This window comes from Chiloscyllium plagiosum, chromosome 29 (assembly GCF_004010195.1).
Source record: "Chiloscyllium plagiosum isolate BGI_BamShark_2017 chromosome 29, ASM401019v2, whole genome shotgun sequence".
NCBI classification, from domain to species: Eukaryota; Metazoa; Chordata; class Chondrichthyes; order Orectolobiformes; family Hemiscylliidae; genus Chiloscyllium; species Chiloscyllium plagiosum.
In genome coordinates, this window is record NC_057738.1 from 24,339,146 (window position 1) to 24,361,342 (window position 22,197).

Below are 22,197 nucleotides of genomic sequence, written 5' to 3' on the forward strand. Positions count from 1 at the left end.
AATGTTGACTTTCCTGCTTCTTGGATGCTGCCTGACCTGCTGTGCTTTTCCAGCACCACTCTAATCTTGACCCAGATTTGGTCAGTACTAAGGGGATGCAGCATTGTTGGAAGTGCTGTCTTTCAGATTTGACATCAACCTCTGAAATGGCTATTGAAGATCTTATGCACTAGTTGAAGAAGAGTAGGGGACTTGCCCCAAAGCCTGTACCTGTATTTAACCCATAATTAAAATGGATCTTAAAATTGCATTTGCTGATTGCCTTATTTTTGTCTGTGGAATCTTGAGCACAATTGGAAATTGTAAAGATTTACTAGATCCTTGATGGCAGCAATGGAAATGGGTTGGTAGGGGCTAGTAAGATAACAGTGAGCTAAACCAAGATGGTGCCCTAATAGATTTCCATTAAAACGTTGTCATGGTCTGAGAGGTAGATCAGCTTTCCATTCCAAGGAGGTTAGCAGCCTACTTGTGTATCCAAAGACTCTATTTAAGGGCCATTTTATGGAACAAATGGAACTTGATCAATACTGGGGTGACATTGTAACCTAAGAGAAGGTCATCAGCTTAATGGAAGCAGCCTTCCAGGGACCAGTATTGCTTTGGCTTGAAGTGGGATCTGCAAGCAGAAGGATAGCCTTCGTGACGCTGCCACGTCCCTTTCCCCTAGAAAGTCTTTTCCTCTTTGACCATCAGCCCCCAAATGTTTTATTGTTAATTCACTCCCTCAGAGGGGCAGCCTAGCTGCCTCAGCAGACCACATCTCCCTGTGATACAGTTGATGATTCAGAAAACCAGCAGTTCTGTGTAGCAATAGCATCAGCAGCTCATTTGTCATCTTTAATTGGATGGTGGTACTGTATGTGGTTTTCTTATAGTAAAATTGCAAGAGCCACCTTCTGAACCAACTTTCCTACCTGCCAAAGCTAGAGTTTTGAAGCTAGTGACACAAGTTACCTCTGCATTTCTTCACATTATTTTAATGACACCCTCAAAGCTCTTGATGTGATGTGTTTTGGGATGACCAGCAATTCTGAAAGGCACTACATAAATGCAAATTCTGTCCTTTTATTCCAGGTTTCCAATGCTCATTTTCAAGAACAACAGAGGAAATCTAATTTCTCAGTATCTGCCTTTCCAGTCACTATCCATCTTCAGACATCTCAGGCATGGCCAACCCATAATCATGAGGCCCATTTAACCTCAATCACTTAGGTGCTTAGAACAAATACAAAACCTCAATAAAGTACTACCAAGTCAAAGTTTTACAGCATGGAAACAGACCCTTTGGTCCAACTCATCCATGCCAACCAGATATCCTAAATTAATCTAGTCGCATTTGCCAGCATTTGGCCCACATCCCTCTAAACTCTTCCTAGTACATACCCACCCAAATGCCTTTTAAATGTTGTTTCAGTACCGGCCTCCACCACTTCCTCTAGCAGCTCATTCTATACATGCACGACCCTCTGCATGAGAAAGTTGCCCCTCAGGTCCCTTTTAAATCTTGCCCCTCTCGCCTTAAACCTAGGCCCTCGAGTTTTGGACTCCTCTATCCTGAAGAAAAGACTTTGGAAATTCATCCTATCCAAGCCCTTCATGATCTTAGAAATCTCTAAGGTCACCCCTCAACCTCAGATGCTCCAGGCAAAATAACCTTAGCCTATTCAGCCTCTCCCCCACAGCTCAAACCCTACAACCCCAGCAACATCCTTTTCTGCACCCTTTCAAGTTTCAGAACATATTTCCAGAGCAGGGAGACCAGAATTGAATGCACTATTCCAAAAGTGGCCTAACTAATGTCCAATACAGCCACAACATGCAATGCACGACTGATAAATAAAAGTGTTCCAAATGCTTTCTTCGCTAGCTTCTTGCTTCACTTTCATGATTTGATGCATTTATTTAAGCTGCTAAAATTCACACACATCCATTACACAATAATTAATTAATATTACTTGGAAAATTACAACCAAACGAAACAAGGAAACAGAAAGAGCTGTCTACTGAATGTGAGTTTCTTTCATTGTCCTCATGTCTGTAAAGTTATTAAATAGAGTTGTAACTGGGGAAAGTATAATTTTGCAAACAGATGATCATGAATACACTACAACTTTTAGAATAGGAAGAAATGTACAAATTATTAATTTAAGATGGGCACAAAGTCATTAAGAAGGCAAAGCAATTATATTTCTGATATGAAGACTAATGGTAAATAGGACAATTAATTGAAGATTGTGAACCTACTCCTCAACATTCTGTTTCCCCAAAACTTTCCAACAATCATTCCTCTTTGCCAGTCAATCTCTCGCTCTCATGTCCAAAACTCCAATACCACCCAACACTCTAATCAGCTCCTGAGACTTCATGGTCTCTTTCCTAAAGTTTCTGCAGCTGTGCCTCCCTCTCTCTATTTCTTCATCACTCCCTTTCTAATTTGCTTGTTTGGCTTGTTTTCCTTTTTATCCATCCATGTCTGAGATTTTAAATTCTTTTGATTCATCTTCCATTTTACCAGAGACTTCTGCAAAGCTAAGTTTTGACTTTTTATATTTGTAAATGTTATTTAGTTTAGAACGGAAATTCAAATGTGAGACTAGAATTCAAATTTGACATTAGATGTGTTTTTTAAATGTGTTTTTTACTATTTGGGGTATGATAGTGGTTGTTAAAATAAGAATAATATGGAGGACTTAAAGCTAAAGCCTAATGGTAATTAGTGAATGTGAACTCAGTTTTACGACAAGTTTAGAACAAAGCTAGCATCAGTGGAAGTGACTATGAAGCTATGGAGTTGTAATAAATGTCTAACTTGTTCACTAACATCGTTTGGGGAAAGATACTTTGTTATGATCTCATCTGGCTTATGCAAATCCAGTCCCACAATAAAAAGGTTGACTCTTAATTGCGCTCGAAAGTGAATTAAGTAAGCTGCTCAGTCATATGAAACTGCTGTGGGAAATGGAGTATGACAACACCATCTTGAAAATTAATTTTTAAAAATCCATACAAGAATAGATCTCCTGAAAGTGACACTGTGCTATAAAGTAAGCAATCCACAAGTTTTCAACAAATAAAACCCAAGTTGCCCTGAAACCAGATCATGAAATCTTTGTGCATCTCCAGTATGAATATCATTTTAGTGTTGTTAAGTTTTGACAGCGTTGAGTTTATTTCACAGATATTTTCAACAAACAAAAATAAAACTGAATGGATTTTGTGTAGTTCACTTACTCTAAATTATCAAAGTAAAAAAATTGGAACTTGTAGAACTATATAGAACTTTTCATCTGGATGTTCAACAGCTTTTATATGCAACTAAAAGTTTCCGAAGTGTTGTAGGAAAAGCAGCGTCCAGTTTTAATCCAGGTAACTCCCGTAAACAGCATTTGGGACCATTAAAACTTATTAGATAATGTTTGTCTGATATGCATATTGAGGAATAAATACTGGTCAGGATCTCAGAAGATCTTTCCTTATAGTCTTCAAAATAGTACCATGGGATCATTCATATGCAATTCGGTGGGAATTTAAAACTTGAGTTAAAGATCACATCCAGAAGATAGCAACTCCAACAATGCAGTTGTTCCCAAATCCTGCAATGGAAGTATCTGCCTATATTTTGCCTCAAATGTTTGGAGCTGGACTTGAACCCATAAGTTTCAGACTTAGAGACAAGAGTACTCCCATGGACCAAATTGACAATATCACAGTTAAGGAAGAAAACAGAAATGTTTGCCAAGTTCATTAAGGGTTCTGGCAACACTTTAAAAACTTCAAATGAAAACAGATTGCGTACTGTTAAATAAATAATACATTTAATTAACTTCATGTACAATACTATATAAAAAAATTGCAGTGAAATCCAATAAGGTAGAACTATTATGAAAGGCATTTTTCTTTACAAAAATATCGCTACAATATGGTATGGCTACTTTTGATAACATATCTAGGAGAATACCGTCAACATAATATGGGGGAAATCCACACAAAACTGGAATGTAAGAAAAGTAATACAGTAACATATTCCTTTTGACACTGGCATCAACTCTGAGGAAGTATTGACAATAACTTTGATCCAGAGCTGTGACAGCAAAAGCACAGAAGTCTTCTGGCAATGATACAACATAATGCAGTTTTGTATGAGTTTACAGTGGGATTCTGACATTTTGTATTAGATGCAAAATTCTCTTTGTAGGAATTGTTTTGCTTTGAATTGTTCAGTTTCTGGAGTACACAGCCCAATCTTCTGTCACTACAACTTTTCCAATGGTTTTTGTTAATAGTAATAATAAAAGTTTTGAAACACATTTGTAGTTGCAGGGGTGAAGAAATTGTGGAGAGACACACAGTACACATAAGAAAAATGAGGGGTTTTTTCTTCCTTAATGAAAATGTCTTTCCTATGAAGATGGGCACCTATCAATGACATCAGCATGAACGGCAGAAAGCAAAGAGGATATAGGTAAAACATTTTTTAAAAATCTCAATATATGAATAAATTATATTTTAAAATGATTACTATGTGTTACATTCATCCTCATGGTGTTAACAATACATGCTGACAGACTGCTCGCTATCAGTTCATATCACAATACACTTCATAATTGTACCTACAGTAAAGGCAATCTTGTTTTGACAGAGGAAGCCCACTCTTAGATGGCTTGTGGAACGAGCTTAGGGTTTCTATTCAAGATGGTTTGTCTTAGTAGCTCAGATCCACAGTACCACAGAGGACATGTGTAGAATGCACGTTCAGTCCAGTATAAATATTAGTTCCGTTGAGCTGATAATAAAACATAATAAATTCTGATGTTCATATTTTTTATGCAGCAGAGTAATGGCAGTGGTGTCTCAAATTTTCATAGATTTTTGTTTAGATCACTAGTTAATAAAAAAGGTATAAAGTAGGTCTGCATTTCGCGGTGAGCAGTCTTGCACTGTAGCCAAGGAACCGCACATCTCACCTTAGTCCCACAGACAGAAGTGAGAAGATAAGAAAGTGATTATTAACCCTAAAAAGACGTGCACACATATCAATCCAAACTGAAAAAATAAACAACTTATCGTGAGAAAAATTGCAACTTATGGAGCTGACATGGGTTTTAAAGCTTATTTGTTCCCAACTGTTGCTCGCACAGGTCTGAACTTCAGTTGAAAAATGGCCACCGATACAGTGCAGGAAACAGAGTTATCACAGAGACGGGAAAAGTCCTGCCCTAAATACGGAACTTTTATTCTTCTTTCTGGTAGCAGTCAGCTCCTCATGATTGGTGGTAATGATGGTAATGATGGTGATGATGGTGTTCATGGTGGTGATGGTGTTCATGTCTTTGAACCACGGGCATGACATAGCCATCACTTGACATAACTGGTGGCAGATCCCGTACAAATTCTTGCTCCAGTGCTGGCAGCTGAGCATGAGCTGCCTTCATTGGTGAGTGGTTCTCTTTTATTCGTTGCCTGTACTTTTTATGGTTGTGTAGTTGTGGCTGCTGAAGGTGGTGATGGTCGTATCCTGGGTGGTTGGGCTGCGAGTGGTAGTGTAGGCCTTTCCCGTTCTTGTTTCCACCGCTGCTCTGACCCGGCACAGTGGGAGCTTTGCCAGCTCCTTTGGAGGACTTGCCCAGTGGCTTCTCTTGGCATTTCAGCCTCTGGTGTGCTTCACCCAACCGGAGCTCTCCCATGCTTGTAGGAGAGGGCTGGTCCAGCAGGAGCTGGGATCGACGGTGGTGGTTGCCGTGGGCCTCGGATTCCTGGGATCGTGACCTGTTCTGGGATTGAGTGCTTTTCCCATGGTGCTCTTGCCGGGTCTGCAATGGCGGGGATCCTGACAGAGATAAAGGGAGACAAAACCAGTGTCAACAGAATGAGATGAGCATAGGAACACAGAAAATGCAGCAGTTTCAGCAGATGATCATTTTGAGAAAACCAAGGCTAAGGGTGGGATATTGGCTCAGTGTTTAGCACTGTTGCCTCACAGCACTAGGGGCCTGAGTTTGATTCCAGCTTCAGGCGACTGTCTGTATGGAGTTTGCACGTTCTCCCTGTGGCTGCGTGGGTTTCCTCTGGTTGCTCCGGTTTCCTTGCACAGACCAAAGATGTACCAGTTAGGTGGATTATCCATGCTAAATTGCCCATTGTGTTCAGGGATGTGCAGGTTCGTAGGGTTAACCATGGGAAATGCAGGGTTACTGGGATAGGGTAGAGGGGCTGGGATGCTCTTAGTAAAGTCAGGGTGGACTTGATGGGTTGAATGGCTTCTTTTTGTACTGTAGGGATTACTAGAAATCTTTAAAATCGTTGGTAGGTTTGATACATTGATGCTCTTATGTCCAAAGTTAGATTGTTTCCCAACAGGTTAAATAAAGTATTTTGAAGGAATTTCTTTGTCCACCTGAGTGAAAATGTTGAATTCACTACCAGATAGTTAGGGTTGAAGCAGAATAATATTGATCCATTTAAAGAGGAGAATACCAGTACTCATGGGTGATGAGCAAGTTTGGCCCCAAAATGACCACAGATTAAATTCAATTATAGGGTCACTGACTTTTCTCTGGTCACCCCATCAGTAATAAATGTAGGAGACAAACAGACTGGAGGACCAGTCAGGAGTTTGGAAAGTCAGCAGTGGCAGTAAGTCACAAGCAGAGCCCTTGACCAGCTTTAGGGGCATCTTGCAAGGTGAGGGGTGGTGATGGAGAGGATCCTCAAGGGGGTTGGTGATAGGGAGAAAGAGCCTGCATGAGGTGTGAGGTGGTGGCAAAGGTTGGACGGGGTGAAACAACAATGGTGGAGGTGGGATGAGGCGGAGATGAGGTGCTGGAAGGGTTTTGGGCAGGGGGTTCAGGAAAGAGGCTGAACAAGGGATACAACAGTGATGGGGTACTGGAGGGAGCTTGAAAGAGATGTGGGGCAGGGAGAATGTACCTGTGGGGTGGGGAGACAAAGAGGGATGCAAGTGTATAGGGAGAGAGAGAGAGAGGTCGGAAAGGAGAGAAAACAGTTTTAACCCCATCGACAAACAAATTCTCAGCTAAATAGGAGCTAGGATAACCTGATACCACTGTAACAATTAATTCTTTGAAAACGACTAACTAAGACTGCATATGTTCAACAACTACTAGATGAGGAAAAAAATGTAGTGGATACTATCACAATGAACACTGCAACAATTTTTAAATTTAAAATTGAGATTTAGGTCTGAGGCATTAAAATGCATAACAATTAAAAGGTGGTCCAGATTTGTGTATATGCAAAGTAAGCACTACAGCTGTGACCTCAACCAGATTAAGGAAGGTGTGTTCAGGGTGACATTTGCATGTATAAAAGTGTGTGTCTTGAAAAAAAAACCTTTGGTTACAAAATTATGCATATTGTTTTGTGCAAAATGACATATTGCAGTGTCTTGAAATGAATCTGCTCCTGTTGTGGTGGCAGTTTTAACAAGTTGGTAATTATTGAGGATGTGGATGAATTCTAATACCGTTTTGAAGAGTGTCCAAATTAACCATATGTCAACACAAATACAGATGGAATTATTTACAAAGAGACTGTGTCACCTAAGAAATGAATTAGTGAGAAGGGAAAAGCAGTGCCTGAAAGCAACAAAGCAGCCATCAAGAAAATTGCAAATGGAGTGCTTGAAAAAAAAGTAATTTGACATTGGGTAAAATGCACAGGAAATGAAGTGAGAGAGTTATATGTATATGACATAAAACTGAAAGAAGTGTGGACGCTGTAAATCAGAAACAAAAATAGTAATTACTGGAAAAGCTGAGCAGGTCTGGCAAGATCCGTGAAGAGAAATCAGAGTTAATGTTTCAGGTTGAGTGACCCTTCCTCAGAAGGATATAATGGGAGGAGGCAATAAGAACAGGAGAAGACTTCTGTGCAGCGTACATACAGATCATTCTTCTATAACACACGTTTCGTTAATGCAAATTCGCTGTAATGCGATTGGCGAATTGGGGACAGTTTCTAAAGCCTGAACTTTCAAAACATGTGCTGGCTGTAACGCGATTACATCACCAACACTTTACGCGCTGTTTCTAAAGCGTGATTTTTCTATAACACGGGGTTGTACAAGAACTCAAACATCACATTATAGAGGAAATACCTGTACACAGACAAGTTGGAAGCAATGGCAGTTTTGCTATTATAAATTCTAAGTAATGCAATTACACTTAATACAATAACTTTAACTTGGATTACAAATATATCTTTGCTTTCAGACACAAGTCAAGTGTCCCTTTGCTACATTTCCTCTTGGACTGAGAAAAGATGAAAACAGTGGCTACTGCCCCATTGCAGGAATTTGTTTTGCATCGATCAGCATGTGAAGAACAGCCCTGTGCCAGTCACTCCAAATTACATAGCCCACTTTTCCAGGATTCAAGGTCAAGCTTTTAAGTGTTCCCTAGAGTTCTGCTGTTATGCTGTGCCTTGGGGCGGTTAATTTATCGTCGAGTGTGAATGAAATTTGGCCTCCGTCCAAGCCCTCTGTGTATTTGTACAGGAGATAAGTTCCTGCATTTGTGTGGATCATGTAGTGCTGGGTACAGGCAACAGTCCAATTTGGCAGTGTCACTGCCCTGCTTTGATCTGTAAAGGAAATCACTTCTTAACCCCATCAGTGCCAAAATCACATGGGAGCCCACAAAATGCCAGAACACTGCTAAGTTGTCCATGAAGACTGGATTTGTCCCAAACCATCTGCTGTTTCAGCAGACTTCATTAATACTACATACCCCGAACTTATATTAGTTCCACATGGATGATTTCAGTCAACCAATCCCTTTTGTTCACTTAATTGAGGAACTCATTATTTTAGAGATGTCCATTAGAAATTAATGACTAGCCACAGATGTTACTGTGGCAACATCATTTCAACCACAGGCACTCAAGCCAATAAAACATATCTTAAGCACCATAAAGGGAAATGTACCGAACATAGGGGTACTTATTCAACAATCAGTAACCAAGTAAAGGGCACCTATATCTATTTTAAATTATCACTTTTCATTTCACCACTTAACAACAAACACTCAGTAAAGGTAAAGTTTGCATCCATATGTTGTGTGAATCGTTTGAGACCCTATGGCCAACAGTTATATTAATTAGAGAAGAGGTACGACAGATGCTGGAGATCTGAAATAAAAACCGAAAATGCTGGAGAAACTCAACACCTCTGGCAGCAACTGTGGAGAGAAATCAAGTTAATGGTTTGAGTTCAATACGATTGCTTTGGTATGAAGAAGTCACATCGGACTCTAAATGTAAACTCAGTTTCTCTTTCTCCACAGATGCAGCCAGTCCTGCTGAGTATCTCTAGCACTTACTATTTTTATTTCAGCGTCTATCACTCACTTTTTATGCAATCAGCCATGTCTGAATTTCCAGTTTGCCAAATGAAGCTTGTGGCTAATATACTTGATGACAAAGGACCACTTGAAAGTAGTTTAGCTGTCTGTAATCTTAATTACAAAGACATTGATTTGACTTGCAAAGTTATCTTATCAGTAATGACAAGACTGTTTAATCAAGTTGTAGAGCAGATTATTCAAACATATTCTTTCAATTTTGAAATGAGATTTACAAGGCTAGATTGATGGGATGATATCCAGATGAAGTGAAGTTAGATGATTTTAAAAACTGCCCAATGGGGCAGGAGGCAGGGAAAAATAGAGAGATAGTAGTGGGAAACCTCATAGTCCCACAACCCCGCACCGCCCATTTCTACCTTCTGCCCAAAATCCACAAACCTGACTGCCCCGGCCGACCCATTGTCTCAGCTGCTCCTGCCCCACCAAACTCATTTCTGCATACCTTGACACGGTCCTGTGTGCCTCCCTGACCAATTTAAGAGAGAAGAAGTCTCAACACCTCCTCAAAAATAAGGTCATGTAGAAATAAACTGAAGAGCAATCTGTGCCATTTTACTTGGGAGTAAATGTCATTTAATGTATCTGGAGTTTACATTTGAGTTCCAAGTTGGGGAAGGAAGGTAAGGAAGAGCATGAATGGGGGAAGGGTTCAATCAATAACTACCTGATAGCACGATGTGATCAGTAAAATATAGCTGGGCTTTATAGGTTCTTCCATTTACAACTGTCCCAGTTCATCATACTACAGGAGGTAACTTTAATTCTTATTGGTTTTATTCAGCTAGCAAAGAGAGCTTGTTCTTGACACAAAGCACAAAAGTAAGGTGGTTATGCTACTTCCAGATAAAGCATTGGTTAGGCAGGCCTCATCTGGAACGAAGGTGGTGAAGCTTTGAAGAAGGTGAAGTGGAGATGTCACAGAGTGGCAATAGGGGAGAAGGACTTCCGTGAAAAGATCACAGAAGCTATAGTGGAGAAAGTAGAGGGCAGATTTAATGGAGACATTCAAAATTATGAGGACCTTTAGATCGGAGAGGTGGAGAAACAGTATTTCCATGACCTAATGGGATAATTATAAGTGGTAGCAGATTTGAGATGATTAGCAGACCAAATTATGGGGGACGGGAAGGAAAATATCTTTGTGCAGTGAGCTGCTATCATTTGGAATATGCTTTTCCAATCATGCTAAAGTAGTGACTGTTTTATTCCTTTACCTGGTCCAAATTTGGATGTGTAGTTCTCTATCCCGGCCAAGTCCAAGTAATGGTTTCTTCTCTCTGTGTTTTCATCTACACAGTAATGCTCACGAACACTTGAATGCTGCTGGTCACAGTTGTACCTTCTGCAAGAAAACAACCCATTTCAAAATTACTCTTGACTCATTCCAACATGTTAACAGCTCTTGAATTGAGCTCAAAAGGTTTGGAACTCACTGAGTTGAACTCGAGACCAGTCTCCTCAACGCAAGGTCAAATTCTTGACCTGGAGCAAGGTCTGGTTTAATTTCAAAGTCTCTTTCACTCTCCCCTTTATTTAATTGAACCTTAACCTTGCAGACTTCCAGCTTATCTACATCCCTTAAAGTCTGCCACAGTAAAGGCACACGTAACCTTGGTAATTTTAATTAACAATAAAGCCTCTTCAAAATACACACAGTAAATGGGTGATGAAAAAAAAACTTCTTATATTTAAAAAAGTGCAAGTCTAGAATCCAGGGTTATTAAAAGAAAACAGAATCATCAACTAGTTGCTCTCCACAAATAGCAGGAGAAGAAGTTGCTTGAGCAGGAAAAGTGGTTTCCAGGAACCCTTCTGCAAGTAGCTAGCAGAACATATTGATGTATATGGAGAGTCATTAACAGTTAAAATTTCAAATGCACAAACTAGCTAACTCAATTCATATTCTTTAAGAGTTAGAAACTAAAAGTAATCAATTAGTCTTTAGCAATTATACTCAACTGGAGTTGAATTCTGAAAGGTAGGCAAGTGACTAACCTGGCTCCATTTTTCATTTTGAGAAAATAATGGGATACTATAACACTTCCGGTTTAAAATGGGCCTGAGTATTAAGCACAGGGCTGTTTGTTGAAATTCAAGGCAGGTATGGCTCTGAAGGCTTTTTGTTGTTGTTGTTGAAGAGATTATGGCTAACATTTTCAAATGACCAGCATTGACACAGTGGGCCAAATGGCCTCCTGGTTCGAAGAATCAATGAAATAGTGGGCAGGGGAAGTACAGCTGACATATACTTGGTAAAAGCAAATTACTGCAGATGCTGGAATCTGAAACCAAAAAAGAGAAAATGCTGGAAAATCTCAGCAAGTCTTGCAGCATCTGTAAGGAGAGAAAAGAGCTGACGTTTCAAGTCTAACTGACCCTTTGTCAAAGCTAAAAAAAAGGGAGAAATAGGAGAATACCAGTATAAATACCTCCCTATTTCTCCCTTTTTTTTAGCTTTGACAAAGGGTCAGTTAGACTCGAAACGTCAGCTCTTTTCTCTCCTTACAGATGCTGCAAGACTTGCTGAGATTTTCCAGCATTTTCTCTTTTTTGTTGACGTATACTTGGATTTTGCAGGAAACCTTTACATTGTGGAAACTGTTACTATAGAAATGACAGGAAACAAGGTCTGATGTTGGCCAAGAAATAGATAAACTAAAATCAAAGAAAATCTATCAATGAGGTCAAAATTAAGATACAAATTCAACAGGTAGTGTTGAATAATGGGTAATGAATAAGGATACAGGACGGATAATTTATGAGTTAGCAGATTATGCTAAACTGGTTGAATTATGAAAAACTATATCCAAATTATTCTGAATCTGGTTGCAATCAAGCCAATATCTGATTCGTATGTCCCAGTGTTAACAACTGTAAAGTAATTAAGAATGAAAACAAGAAACCAAAAGAGAAAGGAAGTACTAAATGAAACAATGGTGCAGTGTGCTGAACCAAATACTCAGTTAAAGCACTCAAGAGGATTAATCTGTGAAGCCTTCAGCTATATTTTGCTATTGTAGGTCACCATGGAATACAGTTCAAAAGGCATCAGTTAGACCACAGCTGAAGGAAGTGTGCACAACTCTCATTAGTTCTCAATGATTGGTACAGAGGCTACTCAGCCCATCTTATTGGGAAAGAAGCCTCAGATCATTTCAGATATTGTAAATAAGTGCTTCCTGAAATTCCTGCACTTACTCTTCAATTATTTATATTTAATGCTTTGACTAATTTGTGCTGAAGCTGATCATGGATAGGATATTATGGCTTAAGAGGAATAATGGTGAGAAAGAGAGATATTCCAGGTATCCAGAAGAGAACAAAGAAAATTTGCAACTCATGGAAAAGATGGCACACAAGGAGTCAACAAATAAATTCTAACAATGATCAAATTCAGGGTGCACACAGTTAATAATGAGGAAATTAAAAATATGGAAAGGATTTTTTAACTTTCATTTTTGGGGTGCGATTTTGTGGCTACCTATTATTATTTTTAACCTGTGCAATAAGCTGTCTTTTGGGAATAGGAATAGACCATTTAGTCTGTTGAATCTCCTCCACAATTCAATAAGATCATGGTTGATCATCCAATTCAATGCTTTCTCCTCCTCCTCCCCCCCCCCCCCCACAATATCTTCATGTCCACTGATGTTATTGGTATTTAGAAATCTATCAATTTCCACAAAATATACTCAATGACATAGCTTTCAATATAGAGAATTCCAAAAGTTCACAATCCTCAGTGAAAAATAATTCTCCTCATCTTGGTTCTAAGTGGCTTCCTTCTTAGTTGGAAACTATGCCCCTGGTTCTAGTTTCCCTGAACAGGAGAAATAGCTTATCTACATCTACAGGTCTAACCCTTTAAGAATTTTGTAAGTTTCAATGAGATTTTGTCTCATCCTTTGAAATTCTAGAGAATCCAGATCCAGTTTTTCAGGTCTCTCTTTACAGGACAAGCCTGCTACCCTGGGAACAAGTCTAGTAAACCTTCATTGCATTGCCTCTATTGCAATAATATCTCTCCTAAGGCAAGTATACCAATACTATACACAGCATTTTAGGTGCGGTTTAACCAAGGTTCTAAAGTAGAATTTGCTACTCTTGTGCTCAAATCCCCTGGTCTTAAAGGTTTACATTCCATTAGCCTCTCTAGCTCATAGAATCCCTACAGTGTGGGAGCAGGCTACTTGACCAATCGAGTCCACACTGACCCTATGAAGAGCATCCCACCCTGACCTATCCCTGTAATCCTTCATGGCTAATCCATCTAACCTGCACATCTCTGGGCTGTGGGAGGAAACCCACACAGGCACAGGGAGAACATGCAAACTTCATACAATAGTCACCAGAGCATGGAATCGAACCCAGATCCCTGGCGTTGTGAGGCAGCAGTGCTAACCATTGAGCTACTGTGCCACCCCAAATAAGCATGTCACCCTTCAGTGACTTATTGACAAGGAAAAAATCAGTTTACACATTCACATTGTCTAACGTGTTATCATTTAAGAACTACTCTGCACATCTATTCCTCATATCAAAGTGGATATGCTCTCATTTTTCCACATTATTGGGTGTGTTCCCGTCTGCTCTCAAAAATTCTCTGAAACCACTTTGCAACTTTCTTGCAGTAATTATTTGTACCTAGCTTTGTGTAATTCACAAATTTGTAAATATACATTTGCTCTCAATTCCAAATCATTGACGTATATTGCGAACAGCTGGGGCCCAGAAAGCTAGTTCCTGCAACATACCACTAGTCTCAGCCTGTTTCTACTGTTTTCTGTACGTTAGCCAATTCTTAATCCATGCTATACATGACTCCTTTTCTCAAGTGTTTTAATTTTGATAATCAAATTTCCTTTGGGGACTTTATAAAACATTCTTCTGAATTCAACCACCAATTCCCCTTTATCAATTCTCAAAAACATGCCAAAAAGGTTTATCAAGACGATTTCCCATTCACAAATCCATAAGAACTATGTCCAATCAGATAATTATTATCCAAGAGTCCATTTATCACAACCTTTGCAATAGATTCAAGCATTGCCCTAACCTTGATTAAAGAATAACAGGTCTATACGTCCACATTTTCTCTCTCCCACCCTTTTTAAATAGTTGGATGGCATTTGTTATCTTTCAATTTGCATGAATATTCTGGAATTTATAGTATTTTGGAAGATGGTCATCACTGTGCCACTATCATGAATAGCTACTTCTTTCAACAACTCTGGGATGTAAAATATCAAATCCCAAATTCTAATCATCCTTCATGCCCATTAATCTCTCTAACATAACCTTACCAAGACTAATTTCCTTCAATCCTTCTTTATCCCTAACCTCTTGGATGTCCAATTCTGGGAGACTTCTATCTTGTTCAGTGAAGACAGAAACAAAAGTAATCATTTAGCTTCTTTTCCACTTCTCTATTACCCATTACAGATTCTTTTAAGTCTGCCTCTAATGGACCTACATTTGTCTGAGCCAAATGGTTTATTTTTATGCATGTATAAAAGGTTTTATAGCCTTTTAAAAGATTTTCTTAAAAAAAATTAATGGTTTACATTCATATTTTATTCTCCTTTTCAGTTTCTTGGTTCTCCTGTTTGTATTGCAAAATTCCTATAATTTTCAGGTTTCATACTATTTTTGGCAATTTAATATGACTTTTAATCTTAGGCAATCTTTAACTTCTTTGTTAGCCACAACTGTCAGAAATTTTGGCAGTTTTGGGCCTTGAAGTAAACTATGCAATATTTCTTTAAAGACTTGCTTATATACAATCATACCTTTTAAAGAATTTCCCCAAACACTCCAGCCACTTCTAAACTTCATAATTTCTTTTGTTCAAATTTAACACAGACTTCAAATTTAACGACTTGACCTTCAAATATAAAATTTTATGATGTTGTGATCACTCATCCCTTTTACCACAAGATTATTAATCAGCCTTTTTCAGACATATAATGCTTGATCTGAAATAGACTGTTACCTTGTTGGATTCTCAATATTTTTATACTAGAAAACCATCCTTAACACACTTTTAAAATGCATTCTGCACAGCATTAACACTCATTAGGTTTACTCTGAATATTTTCAGATTGAAGTCATCCATGATTATTGTATTACCCATGCACATGCTTCTCTATTCCTCTGAGTACAGTCCATATACTATGGAAGCTCATCAAATAGAAATGTGTCATTGAGCAAGGAATCAAGGAATGCGAGAAGTAAAGTGGGATTAATCCATTAAAAGAGAATATGTTTATTCCAAAAATGTCTCAAGGATCATTCTGCAGGGTTCCAAACTTAACCTGGAGAGTGATTAAATAAGATGGTCTGCAGGACCAATTATTTATAAATTGTTTATAAATTGCACGTAGCATACTTAAGAGGGAAATCAGGAGGGCAAAACGGAGACATGAGACAGCTTTGGCAAATAGAATTAAGGAGAATCCAAAGGGTGTTTACAAATATATTAAGGACAAAAGGGTAACCAGGGAGAGAATAGGGCCCCTCAAAGATCAGCAAGGCGGCCGTTGTGTGGAGCCACAGAAAATGGGGGAGATACTAAATGAATATTTTGCATCAGTATTTACTATGGAAAAAGAAATGGAAGATATCGAATGTAGGGAAATAGATGGTGACATCTTGCAAAATGTCCAGATTACAGAGGAGACGCAGAGGGTGGTACGTGTATGGAATGAGCTGCCAGAGGATGTGGTGGAGGCTGGTACAATTGCAACATTTAAGAGGCATTTGGATAGGTATATGAATAGGAAAGGTTTGGAGGGATATGGGCCGGGTGCTGGCAGGTGGGACTAGATTGGGTTGGGATATCTGGTCGGCATGGACGGGTTGGACTGAAGGGTCTGTTTCCATGATGTACATCTCTGTGACTCTATGTTTGTGTGCAGTGAGCATTTCCATTGGGAGGTGAACTTTGCAAACTCACAACTCTTGATTTTGCCACATTTTACTGAGAAACCAGACAAGCTCAAGTGCTCAGTATTCCAAGGACTACAATAACTTTATTTGTCTTTCTAATTATCTCAGTGATATGGAAATCAGGCTAGAAATCTGTTGTTCAAAGTAGATTAGTACCTGAGATGAGCAGACAGCCTTTTGTCCATGCTCTTCATTTCCTCCACATGTTCTCCTTCGTTCCTGCCCCGGCTGCTTTCTCGATCTGCAGAAAGGTGAACAGAAAAGTCTCTCCATAAACATGTTTGGTTCAGCCAATCCTCACCACCTCATAGGGGTTTCAAGCTGCTCAAAAAGCACAGAGTAAAACTTTCAACAGCAATAAGGGACGGACTGAGTGAATTTAATTCACACAGAATGTAAAACTCCTTTCGCTAACTGAACTGACAGTTTAAATTCAGTCCTTTTAGTCATAAGTTGTTGCAAAACCCTCAGATAGGCTGTGAGAGGGGGCTGGTTAATTAGCATAGACACATTAAAGGGGAATGAGATAAGTTTCAGTAGGGCCAGGTGAAGTAGGATGGGAAGAGGCTTGTGATGAGCATAAATATGTGCCTACCAACTGGATCAACCTGCCTGTTGCATCTTTCTTGTGACTTAAAAGTCAGTGAAGATAGAATAGTGCTGATGAGGAACAGTGAAATGTCAGCGAATCCAGCAGTTATATGGCTTATGCCTGTTGCTATAGTGATTCAGGTCATGGCAATTATTCCACAAGAGATTTTTTTTAAAATCAGGGAGAGTGATGAAGTATTGCAGAAGCTTTTGGTCAACTGCAATTAACATAATGAAAGAATGTGCATTTATACCCATGATCTCAGGCACCCAAAGCACTTTACAACCAATTAAATACTCCTGCAGTACCAACCATATAAACTAGCTTTAAATTCTGTTTGAGGTATAAATAGCCCAGACACTGGGAGCAACACCCGCGCTCTTTCTCAAAGTAATGTCATGTGACCTTTTGAGTTAATCCGAGCGGTCAGACAGGTGCTTGGTTCAGTGATTCACTCAAAATATGGCCTTTCTGTTTAGATCTCGCTTGGGTCTGCAGCTGGAGTCCTAGACTTGTTTCTATGCTCAGGCCCCTGGAGACAGAATTGAACCCATAATTCTCTAACTTAGAGCTGAGACTGCTGCTTATTGAGCTGAAGCAGGCACTGTGATCACAATGGTGCATCAAATTGGAGGAATACATGTTCTTTAAAACCAAAACAATCCTTGCAGCACCATAGTGAGACTGGGCATTTTAGTTTGTTTTCTCGGACCGAAGGAAGATTTGCCACACACATACACAATAATAGTCATGTCCACCTGCTGGAGGATGAAAAATAATTTAAATGAAAAGGAAACTATTCTATGATCAGCTTGCAGTAGATGAGAACCAATTTACCTTGACCATTGGTGAGGCCATCTTTCTTCCTATGCGAAGGTTCAGGGGTCACTGTCAACTTTACCCTCAGCGTCTTGCTGGTGGCAGATGATTGGTTCACAGAAGCATCTACAACTTCATATATGGTGTGCATCAAGCTGGACATATCCTACACATTTCATTTTTCAAAAGACAAGTTTAATAGGTTTAATTCAATGAAAAGTCATTTGTTGCACAGAAGCTTTTCCTACATTTCGACACATGGAATATTCAAACATGATTCCATGTTCTAAATGATATCCTGTACTTCAAGGAAAATTAAAAACCAGTAGTTAAAATTTTAATTTTTGCAATAGCAAAAGCAAAGTTAAAAATTAATACCCAGGGTTCCATATAGCAACAGTAGGCAAACTAGCCACTTGAGCCTGTTACCCAAGAAAAGGAGTTATCCTTTATCATTTATCCTGTTGTATTTTTTTAAGCTATGGCTGATCTGTACCTCCAACTCTATAGCCCTGATTACTCTTCCGTAACAACTTTCTATCCATCTATCTCACTTTTGGAAGTATCAACGATCATGCATCCACAGCCTTAGTGAGTTTTGAGAAGATTTGTAGCTCAGATTGATGTTTTGGATGTAGGCTTGCTCACTGAGCTGAAAGGCTTATTTCCAGACATTTCATTACCTTACTAGGTAACATCTTCAGTGGACTTTATGCAAAGCAATGCTGAAACTTGCTGCTTTCTATTTATATGTTTGGGTTTCTTTGGGTTGGTGATGTTATTTCCTGTGGTGAAGTCACTTCCTGTTCTTTTCTCAGGGGGTGGTAGATGGGGTCTAACTCGATGTGTTTGTTGATAGAGTTCTGGTTGGAATGCCATGCTTCTAGGAATTCTCATGCGTGTCTTTGTTTGGCTTGTCCTAGGATGGACGTAGTGTCCCAGTTGAAGTGGTGTCCCTCCTCATCCATATGTGAAGATACTAGTGAAAGACAGTCATGTCTTTTTGTGGCTAGTTGGTATTCATGTATCCTGGTGGCTAGTTTTCTGCCTGTTTGTCCAATGTAGTGTTTGTTACAGTCCTTGCATGGTATTTTGTAAATGACGTTAGTTTTGTTCATTGTCTGTATAGGGTCTTTCAAGTTCATTAGCTGCTGTTTTAAAGTGTTGGTGAGTTTGTGGGCTAGTAGTCTGGCAGTCATTTCAGAGATGTATTTGATGTAGGGGAGAGTGGCTAGGGTTTCTGGCCGTGTTTTGTCTGCTTGTTTGGCTTTGTTGCTGAGAAATCGGCGGACTGTGTTCACTGGGTACCCATTCTTTTTGAACACACGGTATAGACGATTTTCCTCTGCTCTGCGTAGTTCCTCTGTGCTGTGGTGTGTGTTGGCTCATTGAAATAATGTTCTGATGCAGCTTTGTTTGTGGGTGTTGGGGTGATTGCTTCTGTAGTTCAATATTTGGTCTGTATGTGTTGTTTTTCTGTAGACGCTGGTTTGAAGTTCCCCATTGGCTGTTTGCTCTACTGTGACATCTAGGAATGGCAGTTTGTTGATATTTTCCTCGTCTTTAATGAATTTTATGCCAGTAAGGGTATTATTGATGGTCTTGAAGGTTTCCTCTAACTTGTTTCGTTTAGTGATGACAAAGGAGTCATCCACATGGCGGACGCAGAGTTTGGGTTGGATGGTTGGCAGAGTCTCTGATTTACTGCCTCTGCTAAGAACCCTGATATCGAAGATCCCATGGGTGTTCCATTGGTTTGTCTGTAAGTTTTGTTGTTGAAGGTCAAGTGGGTGGTAAGGCATTGTTAGAATAAGGCATAGTCAAACACATCGAGTTAGACCCCATCAACCACCCCCCGAGAAAAGGAACAGGAAGTGAATTCACCACAGGAAATAATATCACCAAAGGAAATGACATCACCAACCTAAAGAAACCCAAACAGATAAATAGAAAGCAGGAAGTTTCAGCACTGCTTTGCTTAAAGTCCACTGAAGATGTTACCTAGTAAGGTAATGAAACGTCTGGAAATGAACCTTTCAGCTCAACGAGCAAACCTACATCCAAAATCCACAGCCTTTTGAGAGAGTTCCAAATTTACACTATGTGAAGAGATGCTTCCTGATGTCACTCCTGAATGGCTTAGCTCTAACTTCAGGGTCATTCTCGCATTTTCTGAACTCCCCCACTTGAGAAAATAGCATCATTACCTACAGCAGAAAGTCCTTTAGCCTGAAACATTTAACTTGGTGGAATACAAGCAGTGTCAGTGTAAGGTGTCCCTTTAATTTCACTTTTTTTAGTTCGGGTAACATTTTGGTGCTGGACTCTATAAAGCCAGTCCTTCCTGAAGTTCAGTGGCCGGAACTAAATGCAGGACTCTAGAGGTAATCAACTGGTGGTCTATACAATTGAAATGTTACTCCCAGCAGACATTTCAATAACCTGATAAAATGATTTTCACGTACTTGACCACTAGGTTTGTGGTTTCAGTTCTTGGACCAATAAATCTGTGCTCATCACCATTTAGAAAAGACTTATGATCAATCTAGCTTGGGGCTAAAGTGAATGATCTCTCACTTGATGAGGAACCCTGCTCACTAATCAACAAAGTTAACTGGTAACAGCTCCAAATTCACATGCTTGTCATGCACTCATATACCTGGATGAATGGCTGTGCTCCCCTTGCTGTGAAACACAGACAATCTTCTCAAAATACAAATATCTCTGAATTGGATTGTGTTTTTGTTGGATCTGACACCACTATGCATAGAATTAGAGAGTTTAAGTATTGTCACTGGGCAATTTCCTAAGTTGTGCTGTACCCAAGGCTTCTCTCACAGAGTCATACAGCACAGCAGAGGCCCTTTGGTCCATCGGTTCCATGCTGAATTATCCACACTAATTCCACTTTCCAATACTTGGCCCACAATCTTGAATGTTATGGCATTTCAAGACCTCATCAACACACCTTTTAAAGGTTGAGCATTTACCTAAATTACTGTCCTCCCGGGCAATGCATTTTAGATTCCCACCACCTTCTGGGTGAAAATGGTTTTAATCAAATCCTCTCTAAATATCCAGCCCTTCACCTTTAAATTATCCCCCTCGTTATTGACCCTTCAACTAAGGTGTACAGCTACTGCCTATCTTGTCTATGCCCCGCAATCTTACACACCTCAGATCGATCAGATTGAACTCTTTCGTAATCGCCAAAGTTAAGCCATTTGAATGCCAAAAGTCCAAACCAAAAATAGAAAATGCTGAAAATACTCAAGTCAGGTCATTTCTGTAGCAGGATAAACCAGGAGGTGACATTCCAGGTCTATGAGTTTTCATAAGTATTGGGTGCTATTTGCAAATAAAAATGAGGAGGGTTGAAAAATGAGCAAAAAGGAGAATATCAGTGATGGTGTAGTTTAAATGCTAAAGGATCATTAAATTAAGGGAAAGAGAAGTAATGACACAAATAACAAAACATCATGATGAATGTCAGCTAAAAGCAAAGAAAAATAAGACAGTAAAAGTAAAACCTACCAAGAGAATGAGGTAAAATGGAGACAGAAGTTTCCAGCTCTTAACTAGCATCCCTTTAAACGCATCATTGCTCTTTGCCTCAACCATTCCATGTAGTAGCAAGCTTCTTCATATAATCATAGTGAGTGAAGAAGGTTGTTCTGAATTCCTTTGAGTCTCCTCTCGTAACTCACCCGTCCTAATCCATGCTAGGTGCCTGCTTCACGTACTCAGAAATTCCGGGTGGGGAACACTGAGTAACAGTTGCTGCTAACGGTTTATATGATGTTACACTGTCATGTTGAAAATGTTCGCTTTCTTTCAACCTCCACCATACCAAGACTACAAAAACACAATCCTTCTTCATAAAATTGATTCCAATAAGAGATAGGTATTGCAGCAAAGCAAATAGGTAACCAGGTTGAAACCAGCAGACAACCATAATTTGTCGCATCACAATGGTCCAAAAGGGGAAGATTTCAGGCTCAATCGTCCTGTTCCATTAGAAGACAATGCAGGAAGATCCATGACATGATCACTTGATTCCTAGCTGACTGAGTTTAGTGCTGCAGATAAATGATTTATAGGTGTGTATGCTTCATGACAAGTAAGTGTCAGAAGATTTGCAGTGTTGGTTAGACTGCCACAGTGCTGAGCAGAATCAAGTGAATTGGCAACATTAGAGTCATAGAGTCATAGAGATGTATCGCATGGAAACAGACCCTTCGGTCCAACCTGTCCACACCGACCAGATATCCCAACCCAATCTAGTCCCACCCGGCCCATATCCATCCAAACCCTTCCTATTCATATACCCATCCAAATACCTCTTAAATGTTGCAACTGTACCAGCCTCCACCACATCCTCTGGCAGCTCATTCCATACACGTACCACCCTCTGCGTGAAAAAGTTGCCCCTTAGGTCTCTTTTATATCTTT

General features: G+C 39.5%; 1 protein-coding gene across 3 annotated transcripts in view; it reads right to left on the reverse strand.

Moving 5' to 3' along the window:
• Window positions 1-3,834: 3,834 nt before the first annotated feature.
• nkd2b (NKD inhibitor of WNT signaling pathway 2b) overlaps window positions 3,835-22,197 on the reverse strand; it is a 126,734-nt gene continuing 108,371 nt past the window's right edge. For all 3 annotated transcript variants that reach the window (XM_043719326.1, XM_043719325.1, XM_043719327.1), the window contains 4 exons: window positions 17,764-17,911; window positions 16,491-16,575; window positions 10,601-10,728; window positions 3,835-5,830 (listed from right to left, as the gene is read on the reverse strand). In XM_043719326.1, coding sequence (XP_043575261.1) covers window positions 5,265-5,830; window positions 10,601-10,728; window positions 16,491-16,575; window positions 17,764-17,911 — 927 coding nt within the window. In that variant the 3' untranslated portion in view covers window positions 3,835-5,264. The remainder of the gene's footprint in view (window positions 5,831-10,600; window positions 10,729-16,490; window positions 16,576-17,763; window positions 17,912-22,197) is intronic.